This window comes from Pezoporus wallicus, unplaced genomic scaffold (assembly GCF_028554395.1).
Source record: "Pezoporus wallicus isolate ANWC-B61680 ecotype Strahan unplaced genomic scaffold, APGP_CSIRO_Pwel_v1 contig_2910, whole genome shotgun sequence".
In the NCBI taxonomy this organism is placed as follows: Eukaryota; Metazoa; Chordata; class Aves; order Psittaciformes; family Psittacidae; genus Pezoporus; species Pezoporus wallicus.
The window spans coordinates 648,852-666,162 of NW_026642858.1; the positions used below are offsets into that span (position 1 = coordinate 648,852).

Below are 17,311 nucleotides of genomic sequence, written 5' to 3' on the forward strand. Positions count from 1 at the left end.
TAATACCTGAAAATATCTTCTGACACTCTTTTTATAGGAATGGCAAGAGATGTAAAAAAGCACCAGCTTTTACGAGATCAAATGCTACATAAAATACCAGGCATTCCACCATTCTGCCTGCTGCTTTCCCCTCTCCCAGATATGAAAAGGGAACTGTTTCCTTTACTAATGTATTCTGCCATCTGATAAGTTATTTCTCCCTATAGGCCTTACCTCAATATGTAGGCCATTATAGTTGCACACACATAACTAGTTCCTTCCAGAAGTGATAGTGTGCACTGCTCATCAATGAATTAAAAGTGTCTTTTATCTGCTCAATGTATAAAAATTTTCCTTGCAAAATCAGCAAGAACACAGACTCCTAACAAGGTCTGAGAGAAGATACTGGTGACAAAGAAATACAGAGGGCTCTGCTGGAAAAAGGCAAGACAGTGACTAAGCTAAATAATACGGTTTGGTACAGAAAACTCTTAACTACAACAGACCTCAAACTCTCAGTTGAAATTCACACAACCAGCTTGAATTGTCTGGGCTTCTGCCCTTGTGTAGCACAAAGTAATTTCACTTTAAAGAAATAATACAAATCTTGGTGAGAAACTTGACAATTCACTCCCTAAAGCATTGAAAGATGCCATTTGCTTCTCTGAGAGTTAGAAATGTAAAAAGTATGTATCACAGTAAACAGTGGTTTCTTAAATACTTGTATGTTTTACACATTTACAGTTTTATTTGCAACTGTGTTATCTTTCAGTCCTGTCCTGTGGAAGGATCTGAAATTAAATTTGTCTGTGCTCCCACTGAACATGCTTTTATTTAAGAAAATTTTTCATCAGAATTATTTCTTATCTCTCATCTCCCTTGTAAGCCTATTTTTTTTCAGTTTAAGTAACAATAAAAGATGTTGAGATTGGACTTTTTACATCTTCGTGGTGATCGGATGGGTGTGTGTGTGGTACCTTTGCTTGTAATTTTTGTCCTTTCCAGGCTCCAGCCTCTTGTACACCTACCGGGCAAGAGCACTGTGCTTGGGCAGGTCCCTGCAGAGCTTCACCCAGGAGCAATGACTCCCTGACCCAAGAACAGTAGCTGACCTGAAGGTGCGCAGAGGTTGCAGTCACGTTACCGAGTGACCATCACAGCTACTTGCCGTTATGATACCGGTGAGATCCGAAGTCCCCAAGCTCACATGAAAAAGCCCGAGCAGTACAGCAGGGCCCAGCACCTCTCTTTCCTAGGCACAGCCTCGCTGCACAATGCCTGTGCTGAACGCCGAGGGTAGGACACCCTACCTCTCCACTGGATGGACTGATGGGGAAACTGCCATGGCCGGAAAAGGCACGCGGCAGGGAAAGACCGTACACGACCCCAACGCAGCTTTTTTGTCCCGGCAACACAGCACTCCGCTGAAGTGTCCGGTGGCTGTGCCGCAGTCAGCGGGGGCTGCGGGGTCACACATGCTGCTCGTCTTCCCCAGCCGCGGGCACGCAGAGGGCGGCACCACCGCCGTTCCTCGGCCGCAGCACCCTGCCGATACGCATGCCTGCGGTCAAGACGCGTTACCGGCGAAGGGTCCGTCCGGCGGCGGTTGCCCCTCAGAAACACCCACCAATCCGCTGACCCACAACACCTGGGGAAGACCCGTCCCGCCTCTGGCCGGGAAGGACGAAGAGATCTGCCCACCGCTGGCCTCGCCGGCGGCCGCCACGCGCCCCCACCTCAGCCCAGACCCGCGCCGCCTCCTGTTCGCCGTCGGCACTGCTCGTTGGCTCCTCCCCGGCCTGTTCCGCGGCGGGCAGCGGCGACATGTGGAGGCTGGGGGCGGCCGGCGCGGTTAATGCCGCGCAGCGGGTGGCGGCGGTGGCGCCGCGGCCGCGGTGCGGAGTCCTTGGGTGCGTCCTGCTGGCGGGGACAGCCACTTCCGGCCGCGGGCGGACGGTGAGCTTGAGGCGGCAGGGTAGCGAGGTGCGGCCTCCGACGCCGGGAGGGAGGAGGCGAGATGGCAGCGCTGCCGCTGCCCTGGGGAGGCCGGGGCAGCCTCGGCAGCGTCAGCCCAGGCTGCAGTTGCGAGCGGGCCTCGGGGGCGGGGAGGGAAGGGTGGCCGCGGAGTTTCTGCCGCTGGTCCCTAGCCGGTGCTGCAGGCCTGTGGAGCTAGTCAGGATCCCCCTCCCCCCCCCCGCTCGGTGCTCCCTGCGGGCCGGGCGGCAGCGGCGACCGTAATTCCTCTCTGGCCGGGAGAAGGCGGCCCCGCTTCCGTGAAGCGGCGCCGAGGCGGGCTGCGGTAGCTGCTGGCCCAGCTGGAGCGCGCCTCGCCCCCCCTCCCCCCCGCCCGCGGGAGCGCCGGGGCGCAGAAGTGTGGGGCCGGCGGTCTCGGCCGTTCCGAAAATACGCAAATACACCAGTTCTGCGCTGTGGGAACGGGAACAGCGAGAGCTGTCAGAGGGAATCAGAGAGCTTCCCTGGTCAACCTGTGCCAGTGCCTCGTCACCCTTACGTTAAAGAATTTCCTCATAATACCTAATTTAAATCTACTCTCTTGCAGTTTAAAGCCATGCCCCCTTGTCTTATAACTACGTGCCCTTGTAAAAAGTTCCTGTTCAGGTTTCTTGTAGGCCCCCTGCAGGCACTTGAAGGCCGTTACAAGGTGTCCCTGGAGCTTTCTCCAGGCTGAACAAATCCCGCTCTCGGCCTGTCTTCATAGGAGAGGTGCTCCAGCCCCTTCCTGGCTCTTCTCTGGACTCGCTCGAGCAGGTCCACATCCCTTTTGTGTTGGGGACAGAGAGCTGGATGCGGTACTCCCAAGTCTCACGAGAGCAGAGGAGAGGGGAAGGATCACTTCCTTCAACCTGCTGCTCCTTTTGATGCAGCCCAGGATACAGCTGGCTTTGAGTGCTGTGAGTGCACACTGAAGCCAGCTCATGTTGACCTTCTCATCAGTCAATACCCCCAAGTCCTTCTCAGGGCTACTTTCAGTCCAGCTTCTGCCCACCCTGTAGCTGTGCTTGGGATTGCCCCGACCCAGGCATAAGACCTTGCACTTGGTCTTGTTGAACTTAATGAGACTGGCATTGGCCCAGGTCCCTCTGGATGGCATTCCTTCCCTCCAGTGTGTTGACTGCACCACGCAGCTTGGTGTCATCAACAAACCTGCTGAGGTTGCACTCAGTCCCACAGTCCATATTGCTGACAAAGAGAATCCAGTGTTTGCTGTGCTCCAGAGCTATTTACTTGTTTGCTACTCTTTTCCCATTGCAGAGAATGCGTGCTGGCCACCCTTAGCACTGGGTCTGGTATATGAAGGGGTGATACCAAGTGTATGCTACCACTGTGTTGGCCATCTCAGGTCATAAACTGAGCATGAGCAAACTAAGGGATTTACAGCCTCTCAGTCTGACCAGAACCTGGACATATTTATGGTTGCTTAGCTTTTGATCCTAAGTGTGTATTAAGGAAATGATAAAGGGTACAGTAAAAAATACACATACATCAGTGTGTATTTTGTCAGTATATATCATTGTGATGGTAGGAGTTTGGTGTCCTTTATGACCATGTCATGGCTTTGGACTACCAGATAGTTCATCTGTAAAGCCTGAGGGTAGACATCAGACCATACGGAGAGAGCTGGTTTTGTGTTTGGCTCACAGGTGTACTTGAAGAGGGTCAGTTGTAGTTCCTTTTTAAATGTCACTTTCTTTTCAGCTCACTCTGCTAGTTTTGAAAACCTTGTGCAAGTACACAAAAAGCAATCAAGAATGTTATCTTCCTGTTCATCTAAAAATATATGCCTTTTTAGCCCAGGCAAAGAGGAAAGTGGCAAACATGCTATCTGTCTGTCTTGGTGGATAGCATAAGTGCTTCTGCTAGTGTGTTAGACCAGCTGTATTTTTATCGATATTCATGTATTGCTTTCCCTAAAAGGAGTTGTCCATTTTGCTCCCTTGTCTTTCATTGCCAGTAAGTTGATAAAGCTTTTTTGTACCTTTGTTGTTTTTTTCTTAAAAAGAAAATAAATCAGGAATGAAACAGCTGGGTTTTTTTTGGTGGTTTTTTTTCAGAAGAGATTTGGAATGTGAATTATGATATTATCTCTTTTGTAAATTAGGAGGATTCAGGGCTTCTGTTTCCTTCAGTTGAAAACGTTAATGGCTTCTAACAGAGGTACACAAGTTGTTGATAATGAATCATCTCAGTAGTGGATATTTGTGAAAATCTTGGCCTAAGCTAGTTGCCTGAAGTTGCTCAGTAATTCTGTAGGAGAGCAATAGGAAAGAAAACAGTTCTTTTCTTTCCTAATTCACTATTCTATGAATAAGATCCTTTTTTTTTTCTTCTTTCTTTTCATTAGTTTGTGTCAGAAAACAAGGATATTCTAGATTGTCTCAATCATACAAAGACTAAAGCTACATAATTCTTTCCTTATTAGCTCTGTGACACAGAGTGTGAGTATTTTACTTGGGGAGGATGGAAAAGTGTTCAAGGATTTACTTAATTTATGTGACAAATACGTAATTTATAAATCTTTGTGGTTTAACTTTTAATTCCATTTTACTTACCCTTACTTTCAACAGCAATTACAATATGCTTCAGAGGTGAAGAGCAAGACTGTTCAGTTCATGAATTTAAGATGTGCGGGAACTCTGAATGACACAGGGTAAATGGTATTTTGAAACATTCATATGACAGTGCTGTCTCTGCATGTTTTTAATAATCCGTAGGTATGGTAAGGGTATCACCTAATGTAATGTTGATGTGATGATGGAAAAGAACAGTTTTAACAGAAAGCATTTTGGGTGAATTTGGGAGGTGAATGTGGGAAGTCACTTAAGAGATAATTAAGGTACCTAAACATAGGTCTAGCACCATTTTACCTATGTCAGAATATGTGAAATTTCTACTTGTGCTGTGAGAATGCTACACAGTATCTGTCGGAGATTTCTCCCCATCTGATGTAGCTGTTGGAGGCCCAACGAAGGATTCTGCAGGTATCTAAGGTAGTTCTTAAGTACCTTAATGGCACCTTGAACCACTATGTGAATCCTGCCTAATTCTGAGGCTTTCCATTCTCCTTGCCCCTAGGTTTTTCTGCGGTGTTCCTCACATAAGTGGCATAGAGTACATTTCAGTAACTGACTAGCAAGAAACTTAAAAATAAAATATCTGTATTAACTGAAAGATACTGAATCACCATAGTCCATAGGAACTGTTGTATTGCTGTACCCATTAGCAAAAAACTGAAATGATTTCATTGAATTGTCTGCTGCTAGAGATATCCACCTACACACTCTGTTAAAAGTTAACACTGATACAGGTGGAAAAACTTAAGTGATTTAATTACGTTTGGCTAATTAAACTAACCTAGACTTTGTTCCCACTAACTTTTTATACTTATTTAAAGAGGATAACAGAAGCAGTCTCACAAGTGCTGTAAGCCTTACGTAATGGCTACAAAGGTGCTTTAAGACTCTCTGAAGAAGAAGGTAATTGTATGTATTAGTTCATAAGAATAACGTCTAATTACCAGTCTGTGTTGGTAATTTGAGAAGTCAAATGCCGTATGTGGACATGGCATGTGATAATGATGTTTCTAACCTGCTTGTAGATGTGGCAAGTTTCTTACAGTCAAAGTGACATTCGCTTCTGGAGGTGCTTGTCTCTTCATAAAGTTCAAAACTAAGTAATTCTTGCACGAAGTCCCTTTATGAAAATGCCTGGTCTTGAAATCTAACCTTCTCCTATCTCTCTCCTCTTGGTAAACAGAAGTCAGTATATCTGAGGAAAAAAATGCATACTCCTCAATTGAGAGAGCTCTACTACCAAAATTTCAAAATTCCACTTCCATTTATAAGGTGGATAGTAACCTACATTACATAAAAAAAAAAAAACAACCCAACTTACTGCTTGTTTTATATGCTCATTTCATGGTTACTGTTTCCTCCAAGGTCATGGTATGTTTTTATTATAGGGAAAATAGTGTGTTCTACAGATTTCTCCTAATTATGGACTTGTATGTTATTTGTAGGTCTTTAGATGAGACCACTTACGAAAAACTGGCTGAAGAGACACTGGACTCCTTAGCAGATTTCTTTGAGGACCTGACAGATAAGCCTTTTACCCCAGAAGACTATGATGTCTCTTTAGGGGTATGTTTTAAGCATTTTATTACCAATGCAATTACTGTATTTTTTTTTCTTTGAGGAAGAATTTTAAATTGGTCACCTTAGTGCCAACACTTAGAATGCTGTCAGATTTTACAGCTTTATTGTAAAAATATGCCTGTTTATACTGACTGGAGCAACTGTTCTGGTGAAAAGTAACACATGGTGCTGTATGATTCGAGGATTTAAAATGTTTAGTGTGTAGAGAAACAGATAATGTAAAATAACAAATGAGTCCAAGAGGAAACAGCAACTGGTCTATAAAATTTTTCTAAGCAAGCATAGGCACCTGACATCAGCAGTCACTTCTCCCTGCTAAATCACAGAATCATAGAATCATAGAATAATTAGGGTTGGAAAGGACCTTAAGATCATCTAGTTGCAACCCCCCTGTCGTGGGCAGGGACACCTTACGCTAAATCATATCACCCAAGGCCTCGTCCAACCTGGTCTTGAACACTGCCAGGGGTGGAGCATTCACAACCTCCCTGGGCAACCTTCCAAGTGCCTCACCACCCTAACAGGAAAGAATTTCCTTCTTATATCTAATCTAAACTTCTCCTGTTTAAGTTTTAACCCGTTACCCCTTGTCCTATCACTACAGTCTCTAATGAAGAGTCCCTCTCCAGCATCCCTATAGGCCCCCTTCAGATGCTGGAAGGCTGCTATGAGGTCTCCAGGCAGGCTTCTCTTCTCCAGGCTGAACAGCCCCAACTTTCTCAACCTGTCTTCATACGGGAGGTGCTCCAGTCCCCTGATCATCCTTGTGGCCCTTCTCTGGACTTGTTCCAACAGTTCCATGTCCTTTTTATGTTGAGGACACCAGAACTGCACACAGTACTCCAGGTGAGATCTCACGAGAGCAGAGTAGAGGGGCAGAATCACCTCCTTTGACCTGCTGGTCACCCTCCTTTTGATGCAGCCCAGGATACGGTTGGCTTTCTGGGCTGCAAGCGCACACTGAAGCTGGCTCATGTTCATTTTCTCATCAACCAACAACCCCAAGTCCTTCTCCGCAGGGCTGCTCTGAATCTCTCCTCTGCCCAACCTGTAGCTGTGCCTGGGATTGCTCCGACCCAGGTGTAGGACCTTGCACTTGGCATGGTTAAACCTCATGAGGTTGGCATCAGCCCACCTGACAAGCGTGTCAAGGTCCCTCTGAATGGCATTCCTTCCCTCCAGCGTATCAACCGAACCACACAGCTTGGTGTCATCGGCAAACCTGGTGAGGGCACACTCAATCCCACTGTCCATGTCAGCAACAAAGATGTTGAACAAGACCGGTCCCAACACCGATCCCTGAGGGACACCACTTGTTACTGGTCTCCAGACGGACATTGAGCCATTGACCACAACTCTTTGTGTGCACCCATCCAGCCAGTTCTTTATCCACCGAGTGGTCCATCCATCAAATTGATGTCTCTCCAATTTAGAGACAAGGATGTCGTGTGGGACAGTGTCAAACGCTTTACACAAGTCCAGGTAGATGACATCAACTGCTCTACCCCTGTCCATCAGTTCTGTAGCCCCATCATACAAGGCCACCACATTGGTCAGGCAGGATTTCCCCTTAGTGACGCCATGCTGGCTGTCACCAAGCACCTTGTTGATTTTCATGTGCCTTAGCGTGCCTTCCAGGAGAATCTGCTCCAAGATTTTGCCAGGCACAGAGGTGAGACTGACTGGTCTGTAATTCTCTGGGTCATCCATTTTCCCCTTCTTGAAAATGGGGGTTATATTTCCCTTTTTCCAGTCGTCGGGAGCTTCACCTGACTGCCATGATTTCTCAAATATGATGGCCAGCAGCTTCGCAACTTCATTTGCCAGCTCCTTCAGGACCCGCAGACTTGTGCACGTTCAGGTTTTTAAGATGGTCTCGAACCAGATCCTCTCCTACAGTGGGCCCAAGGTCTTCATTCTCACAGTCCCTGCGTCTGTCTTCCAAGACTTGGGTGGTTTTGTCAGAGCCTTTGCCAGTGAAGACTGAGGCAAAGAAGTCATTCAGAACCTCAGCCTTCTCCAAATCCTGTGTAGCCGGTTCTCCTGAGAGCTTCCTGAGGGGGCCTACATTCTCCCTTGTCTGTTTTTTATTTGCTACATACCTGTAGAATCCCTTCCTGTTATCTTTAATACCTCTAGCCAAGTTTAATTCTAACTGGGCCTTTGCTTTCCTAACCTGGTCCCTAGCTTCCCAGACAACATCCCTGTACTCTTCCCATGCCACCTGTTCTTGCTTCCACTTATAAAGCCTCTTTTTTCATTTGAATTTTCCTCAGGAGTTCCTTATCCATCCAAGGAGGTCTCCTGGCCCTCCTGCTGCACCTCCTTGTGGTTGGGATGCAACACTCCTGAGCTTGTAGCAGGTGATCCTTGAATATCAACCAACAGTCGGCCTCTAGGGCTGTATCCCATGGAACCTTCCGAAGCAGGTTCCTGAAGAGGCCAAAGTCTGCTCTTGTGAAGTCCAGGGCAGTGAGCTTGCTGCACGCTCTTCTCACTGTCCTGAGGATCTCAAATTTGAGCATCTCATGGTCGCTGCATCCAACGCTGCCCTGGAGAGTCACATTTCCAATGAAATACTCCCATAGGACAGCCCTGTGTGGCATAGTACAGGTACATGACATGTAGCTGATACAGCAGTTTCTTTGGTTGCTCTGAATACCAAGAGCTACATTTATTTTGGCCAGGCAGAGTACATTTATCCTGGCTTTACACACGTCAGCCTGTGGTGGAGAGAAGCAACAAGAGGATGCAATGTTTGGATAGTTGCAGAAGTGAGACCAGAGAAAGCTACTGTCACAGGAGACACTGGGCAGGTGCTAGCCTGGTAACTGGAGTCTTTAATAGGTTGGCCAGTCAAATTCTTTTAGAGGAGTGATAGATTAAAAATCCGCTGTTGATTTGTATATAGGAATTTATTAGCTTTATATACAAGCCCTGAAGTGGTTTGTATGTTACAGCCCTCTACATGACTTGTAGGAGAGTGCAGTTTCTCCCTACGCTGCCATCTGCAACACAGGTCTTTCGCTGCTGCATTTTTTTGAGGTCACAGAACTTCTGCTCTCTGTTCATGTCTTATCACTAGGAGGTTGCTTTCTAAGAGCCTTGTCATTTAAGGTTTTATGCTGAGGGACCTTGAAGAGATGGTCTGGGTTGCACTGTGAAAAAAAACCCAAAACCCACACAAACAAACACAAACCCCAAACAACAAAACACCACTGAAACAAAACCACAGAAACACCCCACAGACACACCCCTGTAGTTTTCAGACTAGTTCCTGCTTAACTTTGCCATCAAAATATTCATTCTTTATTTCTTATAGCTAGGATAGAAAATAACAGAATAACACTGTTAGTAGGATTCTGTTGTTGCCCTTAGTAAATACTATTTGTTGCTTTAATTAAGGAGTTACTGTTACAGCTAATTGCTTTTCAGGTGAAGAGCAAAACATTGTTTAACCATTACTATTTGGTGTGTTTTAGCACATTAGCACCTGTTAGCCTGATTTAAAGAGCTTAGGACAAAAATTAGCAAAAAAGATTATGATTTACCTCTTTAATGTTCTTAGACACTTCATTGTGTGAAGGTGAGATGTCAGAATTTTACCTCTAGCTGCTGCAGAGTGGATTGTGTTTGACATTGACTCTGTGAGGCTCAAAAGGAATTCTTTTTACATCCGTCTTAATTTCTACCAGTACTCTTTTGTTGCATAAACTGTATGATGACATAATAACATGTTGTTCTTTCTGAAAGAGGAAAGAAAAGGGTTAAACGTTTTAAGAGTCCGAGGTTTCAATTCCAATCAAAGGCTAATGCTGTAGCCGGCCACCAGGTGGCGAACGTGATAAAGTTCTGTTCTGCCTATGACATGTTATGAACTTGATTTCTTTATACAGTTATGTAGGATCATAGGGCATGGCTTGGGTTGGAATGAACCTTTAAAGGTTGTCATGTCCAGGAGAAAAAATACGTTTCTTCGAATATTCTTGCTACCAGGAGCTAACAGACATACATCCAGTAGTATGAAACACATACTACAAAATACAGTAACTTGCAGTTTAAGGTCTTAAAAGCTGCTGCCTGTGCTACAGGTTAAGTTTGCAGGCAGTAGGTATTCATAAATGGAATTTTTTTTTCCCCATAGTAAGTGTTTATACATAGCAAATAGCCCTAGCAATGATATTGGCTGTCCTGACTAAAGAATGAAAAGTATGATTCCCTTAAATGGAATGCTATAGGGTATGAAGTATTTGAGAAACAGTAGATAAAATATGACTAACCTGTTACCTGAATCATCAAGCTGTAATTTTTAATCAGCATTATTTGGATCATCTGTAGGTTACCTTTCGTCTAAGTGGGGTTGTTCTTTTAAAGTTAGGATATAAATACTTTTGTCAGAGTTAATGTATGCCATTCAAATGCACTTATGAAAATGTCAGAGAAACATGAATCATGTCAGTAAGAAATGCAAGTAAAAACAAAGAAAACAAATGCTTGCTAGTATAATGGTCTAAAGCTGGCATAACTAAAACAAACTAGACCTCATGGACTTCAGAAGTGGAACATTTTTGAGGTATGATTCAGGATAAAGGCACTTCATCAGAATTATTGGAGAAAGAATTGTGTTTATTCACTGGGAAACTGTTACAGTTACTTAGGAAAAGTTAGGTAAAATTGCATGGCTCGGGAATCTAGCAATGACACATAAAGCTTCTTGATCTTGAACCACTCCACTTCTCGATGGTTCAGGAATAGAAAAAGTTGTTATTGGATGATGTTTTAATCTTTGCAGAATGAACTAGCATTCCTTCCAAGGTGACAGATCAAAAGCTCAAGAATATTATTTAAGCAGCGCCATTGTGAATGGTGCAAACGCAGTATATCAAACTCTGACAAGAAGGTCTAAAGTGTAGACCAGACTCAAAGATATGCAGGTTGTCCTAGGTAATACAAGTTTTTGATACCTAATGATCATTCTTCCAAACTATTATTGTTAGGAAAATATTTGGGAAAGTGATACAGAAATGTAAGTTTCTGTTTTAGCTACATCAGATACTGTCATTCTTGTCAAGGAACAGGAGACAAATTTTTAACTTCTCTCTTATTTTGTGTTTTGAGAGTGGAGTTCTAACAGTTAAATTAGGTGGAGACATGGGAACATACGTAATCAATAAGCAAACACCAAACCGTCAGATTTGGCTGTCCTCACCCACTAGGTAAGTTACGTGTAAGTTAGCTATGTAATGTCTGCAGACTAGGTTGAAATGTAACGCCCCTTCTTTTATAGCACAGTATGGACTATGTAATATCCTTTCCATAAGTAACCTTTTTGCTCAGTATACTCTCAAAACATGATATAATCTAACCGTTCAGTAGTAATTTGTTACAGAGGTTTGAGGCACAGTGCAGTATACTGACACATCCAATTAATCCAGGAAATGTGTAATACAGAATTTTCATATGCTGCTCTGGTCCAAAACCACTGTCTGCAGGAAGACAGTCTGCTCACAGAAATAAAATAAACAGCATGATTAAAAAAAAACACAAACAAAACCACCCAAAGCTTCTGTTGGAAAGAGTGATGATGATGATATGATCTAAACTTCTCTTCTGTATTTAAACAGGGTGGCTCCTTCCTCTTTAAGCTTGTGGGATTTCCTGCTTTATATGTTTATGTGCTCTCCCACTAATTGTTTTTGTCAGGCATCTGCCCTTTACCAAGCCTTGGCTAGCTGTTCCCTCTGCCTTCTCTAATGCTGTGTTTTGGTCCATTCCAGGCTTTCTGGTTGGTTTCAGCAGGAAGGACAGGCAGCTAAGTGGGAAAATGTTGTAGCTGTCTCCCCCAAAAATTTGTGTTCTCTGCCACTGTCTGGACTGAGGGAGTTGGTCAGTGTTGCTGGTGAAGGAACCAGTTAGCTGGAAAGTATGAGCACTCCCAGTAACTGTGCAGGCATACCTCTTTAATGTTGTTCAGAAAGAATTTATTGATTGCAAAACTGGGAATAATTTTGCAGTAGTAGAATTCTGTAGCAGGGTTTATGTCTTGGGAAAAAAAACCCACAATGGAATTCAAGCTTTTAAGAGAAACAATTTTAATAGACATGAAATTTACCTAAAGAAAAGTCTGGGATACTTCATAAAGTTTGCCTAAAGAAAAGTCTTGGGATACTTAATAAAAACAGAACTGTAGAAATACCTGAAGATTAATGGATGAAGACTCATCAAGTAATCAAGAAGATCCAGTTAGGAACTGAATATGATTTTAAAATAATTCAGAGACTTGTGGGACATTTAAACTTCTTGTCGCCTTTTGTTAAATCTACAATTGATGTGTTAAAACCTATGTATATGGCTGTTGCTGCAAAACAAAATTTTTGTTTCACTCAAGAATACAAAGTTTTACTGTTTAAGCTTTGTAAACAAACATATTTTGTAAACAAACAGTTTTCCTTCACTGGAAGGAAACTGAACTCCCATTCCTATGTTTCCCATTTTTGACATCAGCAATTCTGGTCCCTCTGCCCTGGTCTCTGAATAAGAGTGGTGTTGTCCTTTTCCCATGATGATGTTCAGAAACAAGGTACTGCTGTTCCCAGGGCTGTGTTTTATTTCTCATCTATAAAGGATTCCTGCTTTGAACAGCTTATATAAATAAATGTTAGCAATATCCTGATGGCGTTTCTCAAACCCTGGGTACTTACTAACTTTGACTGTCTTCCACTGGAAAGTAGGAAATGCCCTTGGGTCTGGCTGGGATCTGATATTTCCAAGCATGAATTTGCTTTAGTGTACTTATGTACTGCTTGCTACACAGCACACCAGGCTAATAATTTTTGTACTAACTCCTATCCCAGAATCCTTTTATTAAATAATTTACTTAGCAGGTGTGTGACTTGCTAAAGCACAGGTCTAGCAACCTGAACAAACCGTTTTGTTTAGACAGATGCAGGCTGAGTGTCAGAATTTATTCATTCAGCATATTTTGAAACAGCATGATTTCTGAACCTTGATTCTGTTTAAGATGACTGTAAGATATTTGTGTCATTGACACAAAGATTTCATGTATTTCTGAAAACCAAAATTCAGAGAGTTCTTATCAGTTTAGAGCCAACACTAGTTGAGCTAAGACATTAATGCTCCAGAATATGGAATTTGTTGATAAACATTAAACTTTTTTTTTTAATTGTGAATAAAAATACACAAGGAAAGAGATGAACTCAAAAATTCTCATGATGGTATTTTCAATCATTTGCAAAGAAAAATGATTCACCTACAAATGTTTTGTGCTTCCTCAGCTGGTATCATGGTAAACAGTGGTATTTCCTGAAATATGATGCTGCATGTTCATTTACTTCCTCACTTCTAAAAAGCTACTCCAGCAGACAATGTATGATTTGGAGTGACATACCTCCTTAGTGCAATATACTAGGAACTAAAAGAAGCAAATACGTCTGCTGGTGGTCACTTGTATTGAATGTTATTTGTACAGTAAATATAGAATCTTGGGTCTTTAAGAACATATTCTGAGAAAGACAAATTCTTAAGATTTGAGAGAGAGACATTTTCTTGTATTTTTTTGACCTTCAGTTTGCTATCCTATGTCTATACACTGAAGTGCACTTAAGCTTGCGTTTGCAAAGTTTTGCTTAGTCAACAATTTTAAAAGGGGATTTCAGGGGTGGGTGTAACCTGCCAGCAGTGTGACTGCAGTGACTTCATGTAGCTCCTTTGACTGAAAAGACTTCTAAACCTTACACAGTTATCTCTTAATAATACCGTAATGTGATATTTTAATTCTTCTCTCTTACTGTTTAAAAATGTATGCAGAGTTTCAATGAGAAATATATTTAGTCTATATTTATCTTTGTAGGCATTTTATAGAAGTCACAAGATCCTTGCTTAAATTATTAATTTAAATTAAAAATCACATTTATACAGCATTTTGAAGTTTCAGAGGACAATGGAGACATTTCATATGCTAGCCATATCACTGATCCTTATTACGTAACATTTAAAACAGTTCAAATAACTTACGCTTTTCTTTGTCATTAATTAAATAGCCTGTCTTAGCCCACTTTTCATGAATGGCTGCATCCCATTGTATCATTCATTCCCTAGGTACAGGACCCTGTCATGGTGCTGCACAGACAAAGAAGTGAAAAATGTAAAGTAATTGGAGCACATAATCCTGATTCCAAGTAGTTACCACTTAACATACAGGAAGTAAGATTTCCCTGGAAGTGACTTTCATTTGTGCTTGCATTTTTGACTCCTCATAGTTTGTTTAGTAGTTGGAAATTTCTTCATTTGAATATTGTGAGTAATGCAGGATATCCAAGTTTCAGATTAGTGTTTATGTTTGTTGAAAACCTGCAGTTTGTTCTTGTGTGTATATAAGATACTCTCCTTTCCAGCAGATCTTCTTGTGCATGGATTGTCTCCATTCCAAGGCATTTTGTCCTGTGAGTTCAAGGATAAGGCTGATCATAGACAAGATTTTTTTTTTTTCTTAGTTTCTTAGTTAATATTAACAGTAATGAGAGCCTTTCAGTCATTCTCTTGTTTCCAGTGTGGAGAATTGAGTAGATAGATAGGTCTGGAATAGAACCCAGGTGTTCAAGTTTCTGTGTTGATACTTAATATAGGCCTGAAAAGTCAAGCCAACACTGCATGATAACACAGAGGAAAACGGCATTTTAAGTACAAACCTCCTACATGCCAATATATTTGCTTTCAGCTGGTAAATTCTTTCGTTTCAGCTAAGAAGAGAGAGTGGTGATTTGTGTTCTGCTGTGTTTAGAATACCTGCATGTGGTATTACCTGCTGCAAGAACTAATTGATACCATTCATTCAGTGTTACACAAATATCCCTTGTAATATTTGTGTGCAAGAAGATTATACAGGTGAGGGAATAAGGGGGTGAGGGAAGAAAGTGGGGAAATCTGTGCCAAAACCAAGAAGGGAAGGAGCTTATGTCAGTGACTGATACATCTTTTCTCCATTCAGGGATGGATATCTGTTGCATGGCTCAGCAGTATCTGTCTTCTGCTCCACTGCCCCAGACTGCCCACCAGCCCTTCTCTTTGCTGTCTGTTCTTTTTCCCAGGGTACACTATAAATGCAGGCTTCCAGCAGCTCTCCATGAATAATCTGTACTTACGCAGCATGTGCTTTGTTTTCTAGTGGGCCCAAGCGCTATGACTGGACTGGACGAAATTGGGTGTATTCACATGACAGAGTATCCCTTCATGAGCTGCTATCAAAAGAACTTTCAACAGCGTTAAAAACTAAGTTGGATTTGTCCTGCTTAATATATTCTGGGAAAGAAGATACTTGATGATATTTTACCTCATGGAATTTAAAAACTTTAACCACAAGCCAACCCCTTCCTTGTTTTCTGAGGTACCTGAGCTTAATTCTGTTGGTTTTTTCTTGACATCGCTATGTTGCACAACAAAAATGAAAATAATACATATTTCTCTAGTTCTAAGTCTTCGGGCTTCTGTGTCACTGCTTCATTCTCTGTCCATGTAGTACAAGTGGAGGAGGTCATCCTTCCTGTCACTGCATTCCTTACTTTCTTACTGCAGAAGTAAGACTTGAATTCTTACTGTCTGTAGTCTTGTTCAATGTAAGGACTGAGCCACCTGATGACTTCTGAGCGGCACACAAATGCTAAACTTCTTTTGGTGAGACATACACCCAAAAGAAATACCTTTGAATTACATTGATGTAAGTTGTGGTAGTGTGAACACATCGCATTAAAAATTTGTGGCTACTGCTAGTAAATAACACATCACAGTCAGATTAAGCATGTCGTAAAGAAAATGGCTGTTGCAGTAAAAATTTTTCATTTTGTGCAATGCATGTAAAAGAGGAGCTTTTCTCTTGGTACTGCTGAATTTTCTCTGTTTTCCAAATTCCAGTTTCTTTCACATCATGTTTTGGTTTTTGATGGGGTTTTGGAGTTTCTATTTTTTAAACTAAACTTTAAATTACTTAGAGGTCTGTATGGTTGTAAGCATCATATTGAACTGTAAAAGCTGGTATGTCAAGTTTAAGCTGTGCAGAGGTATCTCTGCAAATTTGTTGTGTGAATATGCAAGCTGTGGATTTCGCTTTTTGTTCCCTTTTGTTTTTCAGATAGTAAAAATACATACTTTTTAGTTGGGCAAAATTAAGATTCACAGTAGCAAAAATTTGCACTACGTTTATTCTGCATTTCTTAAATTTAAGCTGAGATTATACTTTTTCACCTTTATACAACCAGGCTCCCCTCAGTACCGTGCTGATTCAGAAACTTTTGCCTTTTTGCTTCTTAGAATCAAACATGGTGTTTGGACTGATGATGTGTTTTTCAAGCTGGGAAAAAAAATAAGGATGAAATAGATTATGTACTTAAAATCTTAAACTAAAAAGCTTTACAAGAAATTGCGAACTGCAAAAAGAACACTTCAACACTTGCACTGGTGGCTCATTAGCACTTGTAGGTTTTAATTGCCTGTGAAATGAACATTCAAGAGTTGTTGACCAATTCTTGAGGAAACAGTTATACCATACTCTTATAAATTGTTTATCTGTATGAAAAGATACTCAGTGCAAAGTATTTTTCTTCTTGGGTCCTCTGACACTTGTGATTATTAGTTTTACATGATTCTCTGTCTAGCTAGAATTATTACAGATGTGTTTAGTTTTGTCATTGAAAACCAATACCTATATAGCTATTGTTGCCCAGTATTTGCATTTAAAATATAAGCATTGTTACCCGCTATTTCCCACCATTAAAATAGAATAACATTTCACTGGAAGCAGCTCTTGGTTAACTGTGCATGCCGCTCACCTGTTTTTCAATCAGAATAAAAAAATACGGCAATTACCTGAAATTTCAGCTTTACTGGATGAGGTAAATACAATGATTCCCCACTCATGTGGGTATAAGAATAAAAGGGGGTTTGGTTTGGTTTGGTTTGGTTTGGTTTGGTTTGGTTTGGTTTTTTAACAAAGGAAACCTAAAAACAGAACATCTTTTTACTGCTTTGAACTTAGAACACTGAAAATAATTTTCAGTATATGGAAAACAATAGTATTTAGCTCAATCTTCTAATAGTTCAAATAGCTATTTAAATATATTTGCATAGATGTTAATGACTTGATACTT

The 17,311-nt window shown here is 41.8% G+C and overlaps 1 protein-coding gene across 2 annotated transcripts; it reads left to right on the forward strand.

Annotated features, from left to right (window-relative positions):
* Positions 1-1,728: 1,728 nt before the first annotated feature.
* Positions 1,729-17,311, forward strand: FXN (frataxin). 2 transcript variants are annotated; one of them, XM_057432928.1, is made up of 5 exons: positions 1,729-1,935; positions 4,563-4,648; positions 6,017-6,137; positions 11,271-11,368; positions 15,337-17,311. In XM_057432928.1, exons 1-5 carry the CDS (start codon positions 1,804-1,806, stop codon positions 15,488-15,490), a joined length of 591 nt encoding a protein of 196 aa, XP_057288911.1. In that variant the 5' UTR covers positions 1,729-1,803; the 3' UTR covers positions 15,491-17,311. The 2 variants fall into 2 exon arrangements, with proteins under 2 accessions (XP_057288911.1, XP_057288912.1); XM_057432929.1 differs by having other exon boundaries at positions 4,566-4,648.

Coding starts and splice junctions, on each gene's coding strand:
- FXN (XM_057432928.1), top strand. CDS start 1,804: ATGTGGAGGCTGGGGGCGGCCGGCGCGGTTAATGCCGCGCAGCGGGTG. Junction 6,138..11,270: donor ACTATGATGTCTCTTTAGGG/GTATGTTTTAAG, acceptor TTGTGTTTTGAG/AGTGGAGTTCTAACAGTTAA. Junction 11,369..15,336: donor TGGCTGTCCTCACCCACTAG/GTAAGTTACGTG, acceptor TTTGTTTTCTAG/TGGGCCCAAGCGCTATGACT.